Source organism: Haliotis rufescens, unplaced genomic scaffold (assembly GCF_023055435.1).
Source record: "Haliotis rufescens isolate VD_foot unplaced genomic scaffold, xgHalRufe1.0.p SCAF_5, whole genome shotgun sequence".
NCBI lineage: Eukaryota > Metazoa > Mollusca > Gastropoda > Lepetellida > Haliotidae > Haliotis > Haliotis rufescens.
Window position 1 is genome coordinate 25,733,098 of NW_025964223.1, and position 13,196 is coordinate 25,746,293.

Consider the following 13,196-nt stretch of genomic DNA (forward strand, 5'->3'; position numbering starts at 1 on the left):
ACAAACCTAGAAACATAATCGAGGCGAACTGGGATTCGAACCCACAATCATAGGTTTCTGGCGTGCCCAAGGGACGCAACTCTGCACAGCGAATCGCGGCGCCTTAGACGACTGGGCCACCCGTGCCCCCTCATTCCAAGAACAATACATCAATGATTGTTTTAGGTCAGGACAGGACAACTCTCTTTGTTATGAACTTACTGAGATTAACTGTCTTTGGTATGACTTGCACAGTCTGTGCCATTAACCTGATTGCCTACCTGCCCAAAATTGTCTTTCAGAAAGTTGAGAATTATTAGCTGCACCTACATAGACCAAACTAAAGTGTAAAAGACCCAGTTTTCAGACTAGTGGCTGAAGTTAAGTATGCTACATATAATATGAACATACATGTGCATCAATAACATAATTCTTTTGACGTCCTTCTATTTCTCTTTCAGTTTCAGGGAAAACAAAGGATAGCAATATACTTGGTATTGGGTTTAGCCCTAAAAGTGATGGTATGCTAAGCAACACTACATTCATACAATGCTGATTTCTGTATGGGACTTGCTGTCTGCAATTTCCTAGGTTTAGTAGATTGCAGAAGATGTTAGGGGGTTGAGGGAAGTAGCTCTAGTGCTAGGATTCTTCTGACAAATTTCTTACTGAAAAGCAGATGCTGAGTTTAATGGAGAATACACTGCACTGGCCATTTGATCAATTGAAGCACCTCTAATTAGTTTAATGTCCAATATTTGCACAGTTAACACGGCAATTAAATAACATTTTCACGTACAATATCAAAATACAAGAAGTGGCTGGAGAGTTTTGATGGACTGCATTGATGGGAGTTTGTTGGTAATTATTTATTAACACAATCCCCTCTTCCACAGCAGAAATGACAAGATCATCAATTGCATAATGCTTGACAGGCAGTTCTTTCTTCAGGTTTGGAAAGAGGTGGAAATCTGAAGTTGCCAAATCTGGTGAATACGGAGGATGTTCAATGGGTTTAAAGCCACAGTCATGCATTGCAGCCATGGCGACAACAGACTTGTGCCCAGGTGCATTGTCCTGGTGGACGGCACACCCTTGAGTTTTTCACAATGTTTAGCCTTGATATTCTCAATCAGTTGCCATAGCAAATTAGAATCCTACCAAAGCCATCACCTTCCCAGCTGATGGGGACAGGCTTTGCCTTCTTCCAAGGATGAGACGTTAGATGTTTCCACTGCTTTGACTGTTGAAACCACAGCACATCCATCGCTTTTAGAACAAAACCAGGTGGGTCTGCTTCAAAACGACATAAATCATCAAGAGATGATGAACCTTGAGCGTTTATGATCTTGGACCCCATGATACTGAAACCATGCCCAGTACATGGTTCAGACTGTTCTCAACTCTCTCATAAGCGATGCCTACTGTACTGGTCATGTGACATGTGGTGAGTTGTCAATCATCCATAATCATATTTCATATCTATCAACATTTGTCTTAAGAGGTTGCAGGTGAAGGTTTTTCTGATCTTGGATCATCTTTGAGGCTTTCTCTTCTTCTCTTGAACTCTGCTGCCCACCTCTGAACAGTGGCAAAGGAAAGGCAATCACCCCCTCAAGTTGACATGATGTCTGCATGGATGACTGTTGAGAGTAGTCCTTTCAGTTTGAGATACTAGGTGATAGTGTGGTAGCAAATTTTGTCCATTTTCGTCAACAGAGAATATCTAGTCAGTTGTGTACCAGAAGATATATGCTGCCTGGTTATGTACACAGTACATTGTGTACATGCAGCTTGTAAGCATGGAAAGTAATTGTACTTGATTCATGCAAACTGTAAAGGGAGTACTATACATCCTTTGTAGTTAGGCTTAGACCTTTTGAGCCATTCCTTGTACCTTGGTACATTTCTATTTATAATGAGTTGATAATAATTCCATAATTTCTACTTACCGGTATTTCTTATGAAGGAGGATCAAACTAACATGATATCTGACAGCTTTGAGATGATGACTAAATAGCTCACATATCACAGTCTACCACTTTAGTCACTAATCCAAAGCCAGAGTCTAGTAAAATTCTGTTTAGTCTAGTAAGATCACCTAATCCATTGATTGACTTAAAATGTACTGAAAATGATGCAGAGCCAAGTTGGGACTAGTATACTCAAACTGTTAAACATGTCTATCTTCCTGTAATCTTTTGCAAGTTCAGTTCAGAGTTACTTCTGTCATGTCATCCCCACATTTGAAAAGGGTCCTATGATTCAAATCTACCTTTTGCACCTCATAATTACCATCATCACAACATGAACTCATATTCCTTGCATAACCTAATATTGACCTCCTGCATGTCATTCACACATTCCATTGAATACACACACCTCTTACATTGTGCACCAAAGTGAAAAATAGATATTAGTAAACATCAGGAAGGTGTCCACCAAGTTGACTGGGTTTAGTGTGTAATCACAGCACAAGAGTGAACAGGAAGGAGAGGAGGTCAAGCTTCCAAACATGAATACATTGGAAACTGATGCAGATGGGGATCCTGACACTGGGAAGAGGGCAGTCCTTTGCTTCAGAATAAAGGCAAATAGTGTTGAGTACATCACTGATGGCCGAGACATCACCAATCGTGAAGAAATTACTGTTGCCTAGGTTAATCAAGCCCCGCATACAAATATCTTGAAAAACACATTCAAAATACACATCTCCGAACATATTCAGTCTTGATGCTATGGCAGAAAAAAATATGACACAAAACCTATCTTACAAACATTCAGGTAATAATCAAAATGAAGAACAAACCAACAACCAGTCACTACACTTAGTCACAACACCAGCATTAGTGAGTGAGGGAATTTGGTTAAAAAGGTTTTGAAAAGTACTTCAGTTACATCACGGCATGTCAACTTAATGTGGGACGAAAGCCTAAAGTGGTGCAGGTCTCAGATGTTTACCACCACTGTGAAACCCACGAGCACAGGTATGGTGCTGACAAACCTAGAAACATAATCTGGTCAAATCAGGAATCGAACCCCCTATCAAAGGTTTCTGGCACACCAAAGGGTACCATCACTAGAACGCTGCCTAGCAGCTGATAGTGAGTGAGTGAGTGAGTGAGTATTCCAACCAGGGTACAAAAGCGGAAAGAAACCCTTGGCGTGAATCTTGTTGTATACAATCAGCCATATTCTACCAATAGCATGGTTGCTTTAAACCTGAATCTGGGCCAGCCAGACACCCGTTGATGTCACAGGGGTCAAGTCAGGTCTTACAATAAACATAGGGAGCTGGGGTCCTATTCTGCCCCAGGATCCACAGAAGGGAGCGTCGAAAAAAGCTGGCCAAAAAACACTAGCCAACAAGGTCATATGATCTTCTGTTTCTCTGTGGAACGCTTGACATAATATTAATTAGCATAACAGGCAGGTAAGTGGACTCCTCAACATGCATGCATGCCAGCAGGGTTCTGGACTGTTTTTTGTGCATGCAGACATGTTTTGTAAAAAGGATAATAATTCAGAAATAGTGAGGACATTGACAAAAACACTACCAAAATTAACAATTAAAGATGAAAAATTAGCTGCAGATGAAATATTTTGAATAAGTATTCCTAAACCCATGAGAAGAGAGAAAACTATCCATTTCTAGTTCCATATACTGCAACCACAATTTTGAAAAAGTTACAATGTAGCTTGTGGACAAAGTAGCCTAATTCCCCATCTCCATTCAAACATGGATAATACAGGGATACCAAAGGTATATCAGAGTTACTTCCCCTTCACCATACCATCAACATTTACTTTCCCATGTACAATGTACAGACTACAGAGATCACAACATTTCCATAAACTGCAGTGGGAGCATGACGACAAATGTCCACATATTTATATGACTCCCACAGGTTCAAACTAACATCCCACTACAAACAATGATGAACTTGATTCTACCCTAACTCCCCTTGTTGTGGCACTCACTACAGCTCCCACTATGCTGGTGTGGTATGTTAACACAATGGGTGGTTTGATTCTACCCTAACTCCCCTTGTTGTGGCACTCACTAAAACTCCCACTCACTATGCTGGTGTGGTATGTTAACACAATGGGTGGTTTGATTCTACCCAAACTCCCCTTGTTGTAGCACTCACTACAGCTCCCACTATGCTGGTGTGGCATGTTTACACAATAGGTGGTTTGATTCTACCCAAACTCCCCTTGTTGTAGCACTCACTACAGCTCCCACTATGCTGGTGTGGCATGTTAACACAATGGGTGGTTTGATTCTACCCAAACTCCCCTTGTTGTAGCACTCACTACAGCTCCCACTATGCTGGTGTGGCATGTTTACACAATAGGTGGTTTCACTTCCTTCACCCTCTTAGTAATATTTCAAAGGAGTGCCATTCAAAACCTGTATACCACAATGCAGCGCCCAAACCAGGAATGATTTGTGGCACCTGCTCTTGTTAGGACAAGTACATCCTTGTTGCTTTGAGATTATACATCTACAGTGAAACATGGTTATAACAAACTCCCCAGACAATTTTTACTTGTATCCATGGAAATTAGCATTAGCCAACTAGCCCAACCAGCTTTGTTTATGTTAAGGTATCCTAAGGTCTGGGGTTAGAGTACCGTAATATAAAGCCTTCTTTTTTATTTTGGCAAGTATGGACATATTTGAAAGTCATAACAAGTTCTTGGTATTTTCATAATTAGTTACAGAAGAGCTTTGCTATCAAAGAAACAATTATTGCAGTGCTAGTTCATTTTAGCAATTATTTTGTTGTACAGAGCTTGTTACTTATGAATTTTAAAGGACTATTGAATTAATTTGTAATAACCGCTGTGGTCCTATGTGCGTGTTCATTATAACCATGTTTTACTGTATTTCATATGCTCACAGCATGATGGCGAAGTGAAATAGTTCCAGTGTTCTCCAAGTACTTAAACTAAATTATGGTTATTATCTATGGACACCTTACCATAATAGTGGAGTAGGCCAATCATGGGTTTCACATATTGTACCACAATGTGGGGACTTGAACCCAGGTCTTCATCATGATCGACCAATGCTTCAACCACTAGGCTACCCTACAGACCCACATTTCTATAGCAACGTACAGTCATTATCATAGCACTGTAACAAGCAAAGTATATGAAGGACTGTTCTTTAGACACTCTGAAAGGTATTTTATCAGTGAGTGAGTTTGGTTTTACGCCGCTTTTAGCAATATTCCAGCAATATCACGGCGGGGGACACCATAAATGGGCTTCACACATTGTACCCATGTCGGGAATCAAACCCGGGTTTTCGGCGTGACGAGCGAACGCTTTAACCACTAGACTACCCGACCGTTCCTGGTATTTTATCAACCAGAACAGCTCCAGATATTGCATGTGGTGATCAACATGATCTTGTGAATGGCTAATTGTTTCAACAAAGCAATAGCATGACCACTAAGTGTGAGGCTCACAAATTCCCCATATTTTCTTATTCATTTGGGAGCAATTTTTCCGTCGACCAACAGATGTTTGATAAACACAAAGCCATGACATCAATCTAATTCAAGTATCAGCTGAGAGTGGGTCTTCCATGAAGTTCACCCTACACTGGTCACACCATCCAACACATGGGCCTGGTAGTCAGCTCTTCCTGGACTCCAAGGAAACACTGTCTGTTATCATGTAGTGAAGTAAAGGAAGGCTGTGACTGAATTTTAACGTCATTACATCCAATTTAACATCAACATAGTTACTGCACTCACAGTGCTACGATCAGTATGTGGACTGTGTACTCAAGGCATCATTCCACATCTTAGCATTAACTGTTGTAGACTCCCATACCTTTAACATAGATTTACAGCAGTGCTAGTGTGACAATCAACATGTCGAGACTATCAACTGAGCTTCATTCCACATCTTAGCACCACATATGAAGCAAGGAGCATCTCCTGGATTATTCATGCAATAAATAAATTCATTATGTGTGCAGACATCTAGACCTACCTTCGTTTATTTGGCGGCCCCTTCGTCTGTATAATGTCTTCATTCATCTCCTCAGCTCGCGATCGCATCTACATAAACAAAGTGTGGATTGTTATAGGCAAAAGTCTCTCAACAGTTCATCATCGGTCTATCAACAGTCATAGTTGAAAACTGTTAAATAGGATGACAAGCAGACAAATGCTGCATCATATCATATCAAGACTCGTCACTTTTCCAGCCGAATCACGTAAACAATTACGACAGGCATGGTTGCATGATTGTCAGGCCATCACCACCTGACGCTGGATGGTTGGCTCTTGCACCAAGCATGGGATTCTGGACATCTGGTCAGCCCAGGATCCCCTGTGAACAGTTCCAATTCCTTCTACAGGATCATAATTTCCTTCTTTTAGTCTGACACAAGTACCAATAATATTTGTTTTCAAACATTTACATATCAAAAACAACATAGATTGAATAAGTAAGTGTTGAGTATCTCTTTGAACACCCTACCATTTCATGACTTTGTGACTCAGCTAACGTTTGGAACTAAACCAGGTCGTGATCACCACCACTAGTGAGTGAGTGAGTTAAAGTTTAACGTCACATCGGCAATATTTCAGCAATATCGTGACGAAACAAAAGTTGACATTAACAATATAATTTAAACTGTATACAATTCTGCCGCCACTAAGCTCCAGGCAAATGATTTAGATAGAAAGGGCCCCCATTCATCCTACCCCCAATTAAGGAAGAACAAGCTCCCAGGTTCTCATCGCCGCTAAGCCTACTGTCCCACCACACAAAGAATGACCCCGCCAGGTGATCACTACCAAGCTCCCACACAAACAGCATATGGCATGTTCGGAACTTACCAGAACCTGTTTCTTCTTCAGATCTTCCAGGAATTTCTTCATATCCTCATCAGCTACATCCAAAGCAGTCTGACCCTACAGAAAACAATCTATCTCGTCACTGACATCTTAGTATTCTTTGTCATAAAAGTTTGTCGTGAGTGAGATGGATGTAACGCCACATTAAACAGTATTCCAGTTATATTATGGCATGTCAGCTTTATTCGGGAGAAAAATTTGAAGTGATGCAGGTCTCAAATGTTTACAACTTTGGTGAAACCCACAAGCATGGGCATGGTGCTGATAAACTTAGAAACATAATCGGGGTGAACTGGGATTCTGAACTCACGATCAAAGTTTTCTGGCCTGCCCAAGGGACACAACTCTGCACAGTGAATTGTGGCACCTTAGACAACAAGTACAAGTGTGTAGCATGTGTAACAAGGCCTGTCACTTCTGGGGACAACACATATCCAAATTAGACAGAAGCTGTTTCAAATAAAAACAAACAAATACACAGGGTAGTTTTTCCATTATGAAATCTAATATAAGTTCATAAGTCAGTAACCCTGCAAACAGCATAGGCACCGTGGGAGCTAGTCCAAAGTAAGTACTGTCATCTGCTCAGCATCATGTCTCTTGTTAACTTTCTGGGGTATTAAACCATCAAAATTCCAAACTGCAATTCATTTGACATGGAAAACATTGTTCTTTAACTGCCATCAAGCCTAATTCATAGGGCTATAACGATTCACCGATACCTACGATATCAATACTTAGGTACAGACAATACGTGAAAAGTCTGTTGTAGGTAGACAACCACATAACAGTCTCTATCGCCACTCTAATCAGAAACAGGCAAGCTTTCTCATACCCAAGGGGACATAACTCATACAGTCAAGCAGGAGTTGTCTCCCTTGAACTAGTCCCTCTTGATTACCATATTTAGGCAACACACTCAGACAACACTAAAAGTTATCCCAGAAAATGTTCTGCTCCATTAACAAATCATCAGCTCAAGGTGTCCTTTGATCACATATCTTCTAAAAGAAGGGCATTTTTTTTTTTACTGAAAATATATGTGTATACGTGTATTAAAATGAAATCATCTAAGGGTATCAAAGCATTGACGGAAAGATTTCTTCTTAAGGCATAAAACATGATTTATGACACACCAATAAATTCAATTAATAAATTACACACTGACTAAGCCAACCCTCTGTACACCTGCAGTGTCACCAATTCAATATTTCCAACACAACTTGACCATGAACACTAATGGCTTTGCTGCATGAACTTACAGCTGTGTTCTTCTTCTCCATGTCACAGAGCTGCTCCACAAGCATCTGACATGCCTCACACTGGGCCCAGTGGGCGGCAGCATGCAGCGGTGTCCACCCGTCATTGTCCTCCGCATTGATGTCTACACCTGCCTGTAGTAGAACCCTGCAACACATCAACCATACAGGTTTAGAACTAAACAAAGGCTTTACTCATCCAGGTAAACATAAAATGCCCTTGTAATGTCAAAACAATGGGGAAATTGGGAAATTAGAACTAGCCCCTGGCTAGCGGGCTAGTGTTAAGTTCTAACCCTGCCATACAATTCCTGTGGCATTGATGGGAATAACGCTGATATTCTGGGTAAATTGTGAGTGAGTGAGTTTAACGCCGCTTTTAACAGTATTCCAGTTATATCACGGAGTGTCAGCTTGATGTGGGAGGAAAGCCCGAAGTGATGCAGGTCTCAGAAGTTTACCACTTTGGTGAAACCCACGAGCATGGGTATGGTGCTGACAAACCTAGAAACACAATCGGGGTGGACTGGGATTCGAACCCACAATCATAGGTTTCTGGCACGTCCAGGGGACGCAACTCTGCACAGCGAATCGCGGTGCTTTAGACGACTAGGCCACCCGTGCCCCCTATTCTGAGTGAACTACCATTTAATGTTCTGCAGGCAATATGATGCAATATATAGTGATATTTTGTTAATGCTCACTTCTCAACTCGATAAAGTGTTGATGATGCAGCTTCATGGTTATGGTGCAATACCTTTAGGCACTAAGATGTAATTATGCCAGTCTGTTTCTTTTGAACATTGGTATAACTTGATGTACTATGGTTCCAAGGACTTCCGAGTTCACTGTACATGGTTACATGAAGGTAACATGTGGAAAAGGCACAAGATCCCAAACTGCACTAAATTTGACAAAAAACATTTGACATAAATTTGGTACTAACTGTGCCCTGTGAACGAAAGTTACTTCACACCACAGACAGCTCTATTCCAGCCACAGTGGCATGTACATAATCGGGACCAGGAAACCAGTGACCCAAAGCATGACCACCACCACCATGTGAGGGGAGGTGAAATTGGGTTTACTCTGAGCAGACCAGTCCTTGTGTTAGCCCCTAATGCCCAGCGCCAGACAGGGTAACAACAAGTATGATCTTTTAACATCTGTTGGAATGACGCTGCTGGGACCCCCAACATGTGATCAGGGTACAATGACATGCAATGACTGAGCCAGGTCACAGTATAACCACCTGATCCCCACAAGGAACTGGAGACCTCTTCTGCCCTGGGCCACTCATGGGGTGCGCCCCTTCTACCTACTTGACAACTGTAATATATCCTTTAGCAGCGGCCACATGTAGAGCTGTGGCGCCAGTCTTTGCATGCTTCTTCTCTTTGATGATGCGACTGTTGAGCCACTGGTTGGCGTCGGCTAACATCCGGTTCTCTTCCTCCTTCCTTGCCTCGTCTGCATCAATACCTGGAACACAGTAACACAGTTACTTCCAGGCCTCATTTCTGTCTCAGTTGCATTGAAGAATAACTTTTCAAGGCTGAAACTTTATTATAATTTTCAGCAGTTTGCAAAAACTGATGTGCTGCAGTGAGTGCGTTGGGATTAATGTCGCTTTGAACAGTATTCTAGTTATATCACGGCATGTCAGCTAAATGTGGGAGGAAAGCCCGAATGGGACATTATATTTACAACCTAGTAAGAACTAAATGCCTTGTTATTATTGGACTCTAATGTTGCCAGGTGGCTGGTTATACAGTGTTTGTCCTACTATGTTACCTTGCTTGTCTAGCTCCGCCTGTAGTAGATTCTCCATCTCCTCATCTTCACAGATGTCTATAGGAAGGTCCCCGTCATTGTTGACGGCTGCAATGTTAGCCCCCATTTTGATCAGGTACCTGAAAACAAAGCACACTTACCATCAAACTACAGCATGAAGACCTGGGCCCAGGTTCACAAAGTCATTGTAGTGCATACGACTATCATATCTCCGAAACTTAGACTTAGACTTAGACATAGACTTACGACAGGTGTAGCGCTATGACTATCGTAACTCCTATATCTTAACATAGACTTCCGGCAGGTGTAGCGCTACGACTATCGTAACTCCTATATCTTAACAAAGACTTTCGGCAGGTGTAGCGCTATGACTACCGTAGCTCCTATATCTTAACATAGACTTACGGCAGGTGTAGCGCTACAACTATCATAACTCCTATATCTTAACATAGACTTACGGCAGGTGTAGCGCTATGACTATCGTAACTCCTATATCTTAACATAGACTTACGGCAGGTGTAGCGCATACGACTATCGTAACTCCTATATCTTAACATAGACTTACAGAAGGTGTAGCGCTACGACTATCGTAACTCCTATATCTTAACATAGACTTACGGCAGGTGTAGCGCTACGACTATCGTAACTCCTATATCTTAACAAAGACTTACAGAAGGTGTAGCGCTACGACTATCGTAACTCCTATATCTTAACAAAGACTTACAGAAGGTGTAGCGCTACGACTATCGTAACTCCTATATCTTAACAAAGACTTACAGAAGGTGTAGCGCTACGACTATCGTAACTCCTATATCTTAACATAGACTTACGGCAGGTGTAGCGCTATGACTATCGTAACTCCTATATCTTAACATAGACTTACGGCAGGTGTAGCGCTATGACTATGGTAACTCCTATATCTTAACAAAGACTTACAGAAGGTGTAGTGCTACGACTCCGGAGTTACCATACAGAAAGTTTGATGGCACACCTGTGACTGAAAGCACAGCCACGTCCCCAGTTATCTATTTAGTCGTTTCTTATGACAAGCTTGACGCAGCTCATCAAACATATCACATCCCCAGTACCTTGCAATTTCTGTGAAGCCACACGACGCTGTTGCATGTAGCGGTGTCCATCCTTCATTGTCGCAGACATCCACGTCCGCCACCTTCTCCACCAGGAACTCCACCATTTCCAGGTTGTCATCGATACAAGCCTACAATATAAATGTTATACTGAATAAATGTCTTCGATACACGCTTTCACCACAGATGTTATACTGAATAAATGTCATTGATAAACGGCTATAACACAAACATCGATACTGGAGTATTTGGCATCGATACACGCCTACACCACAAACATCGATACTAAGTATTTGGCATCGATACACGCCTACACCACAAACATCGTTACTAAGTATTTGTCATCGATACACGCCTACACCACAAACATCAATACTAAGTATGTGTCATCGATACACACCTACACCACAAACATCGATACTAGGTATGTGTCATCGATACATGCCTACAACAAATAATTTACTGAATATGTGCTTCATTCTGATTGGCTATTTCACAACTAGTGTTCCAGTGTTTGGACTGTTTGTAAGACAGTGTAGCAAATGGACGTCACGTTAATGCACTGTCACAAATAACCGACAATGATCATGAAGTCATCCATTCTTCATAGCATAATGTCGATTTTATACAATGTTGTGCAAACAACAGACTGAGCTAGAGTCAGTCTCTTTTAGTTATCAGAGAAACATGTTTCTACACAACACAATGATTGTTAGTGAACAAATATACCTTTAAATAACAAAAAGCCCTGCATAATTTTATCAATATGAAAAAAAAGCATTCTTAAACCAGCTCGTTTTCTGGTAATTCTTGGTAGGTGAGGAATTAATAGTTTTTCTATTATAGACAAGTTACTGCTCAAACTGCATGCACACCAGTGAATCTTGGTGTATACATAATTACATAGTGAAGATCCCAGGGTCTCAAATTATTTTTCCGCTGTTTGAACTTTCCAATCCATGCTGACAGTATACCTGGGTACTGCTAAAACTGGGATTGATGATGTCCACAGATTGCTACCCCTCACATAAGTAGCCTCAGCTCCTCTGTTCCTGTCATACTGGTCCCCAAGCATTTCTAAATATATGCCACTCATGACATCACTCACTTACTCGACTAACCACTCAACTGACCAGTTGAAAAATATATCAATATATATAAAAACATCTTATTTTTGGTATACTCTGTACTCTGACGTGTTTAATCTATGTTCGCATTCATGTTGTGAGTTTGAAAGTATTCATCCATGCTTACAAAGCTGTCAAACTTTGAGTCAATTGATTAATAATATGCAGGAAAAATATTAATTTTGACAATATATTTCTCACAGAGCAGTATCAAATTACAATTCATTGAACATAATTTGCTATAAATACAATTACAACTTGGTGATGGCATCTGATCATCCATGACATTTTGCACTTTAGTAAAAAGAATTCAATGAAGCAATTTTAGCACACTGAAAGCAGTAAGTGATAAGTAATAAAAAATTTGAATGTACAAGTTATCACTACTGATATATACCTGCAATATCCAAGAAAATGCAAGGAAAGTCCATTCAGGAAATGTATAGAACACAAATGATCAATCAGAAATGGTACTCAGTCGCATATATTCTATTCAAATACAATATTCCATTTGCAGTTCTACATTGCTATAACTTATAGGTAAAAGATTTACACCTAACTGAATTTAATAACCACTGTACTTATGAAACAATTTCTAATGAGTTCTTTTGAAAAGGAAGTGACAGTAGATGTACTCTGAGGTTAGTGGAGCACCATGGCATCAGTGACTAATGATGGAATCAATCCTGAGTTCTGGTAGAGGAAGGCAAGCACATATACCAGAGGGCTACCTCAACAGCACAAAGTCAGTGTGTCTGTCGGCGTGATACTGTCAGCCAAAAGACTCACAAACAACTGGTAACACATCATCAACCACCTTAGGATATCAAGTCATCTGCAAAGAGATCAAATGCTGTAACTACACAATCTCCCCTAAATAAGATCTTTTACTCCTATTCAATACCTCTTTCCATCAAGAGGTAACAAACCCTCATGTGAGGTGAACACTGTGGGGGTTTTAAGTCCAAACCAGATTATCCAGTGATTGATATTTTGAGCAACGATGCTGGGGTACGATGACATGCAATCAACCAAATCACAGAGTCCACCCAATCCATTGAGTCC

The 13,196-nt window shown here is 40.9% G+C and overlaps 1 protein-coding gene across 18 annotated transcripts in view; it reads right to left on the bottom strand.

The window, feature by feature from the left end:
• LOC124110875 (protein phosphatase 1 regulatory subunit 12A-like) overlaps positions 1 to 13,196 on the bottom strand; it is a 128,362-nt gene that overhangs the window by 70,680 nt on the left and 44,486 nt on the right. For all 18 annotated transcript variants that reach the window (XM_046470464.2, XM_046470455.2, XM_046470423.2 and 15 more), the window contains exons 2-7: positions 11,005 to 11,135; positions 9,917 to 10,035; positions 9,445 to 9,604; positions 8,126 to 8,270; positions 6,846 to 6,920; positions 5,992 to 6,059 (exon numbers count right to left, since the gene is read on the bottom strand). In XM_046470464.2, the coding sequence (XP_046326420.2) occupies positions 5,992 to 6,059; positions 6,846 to 6,920; positions 8,126 to 8,270; positions 9,445 to 9,604; positions 9,917 to 10,035; positions 11,005 to 11,135 (698 nt within the window). The remainder of the gene's footprint in view (positions 1 to 5,991; positions 6,060 to 6,845; positions 6,921 to 8,125; positions 8,271 to 9,444; positions 9,605 to 9,916; positions 10,036 to 11,004; positions 11,136 to 13,196) is intronic.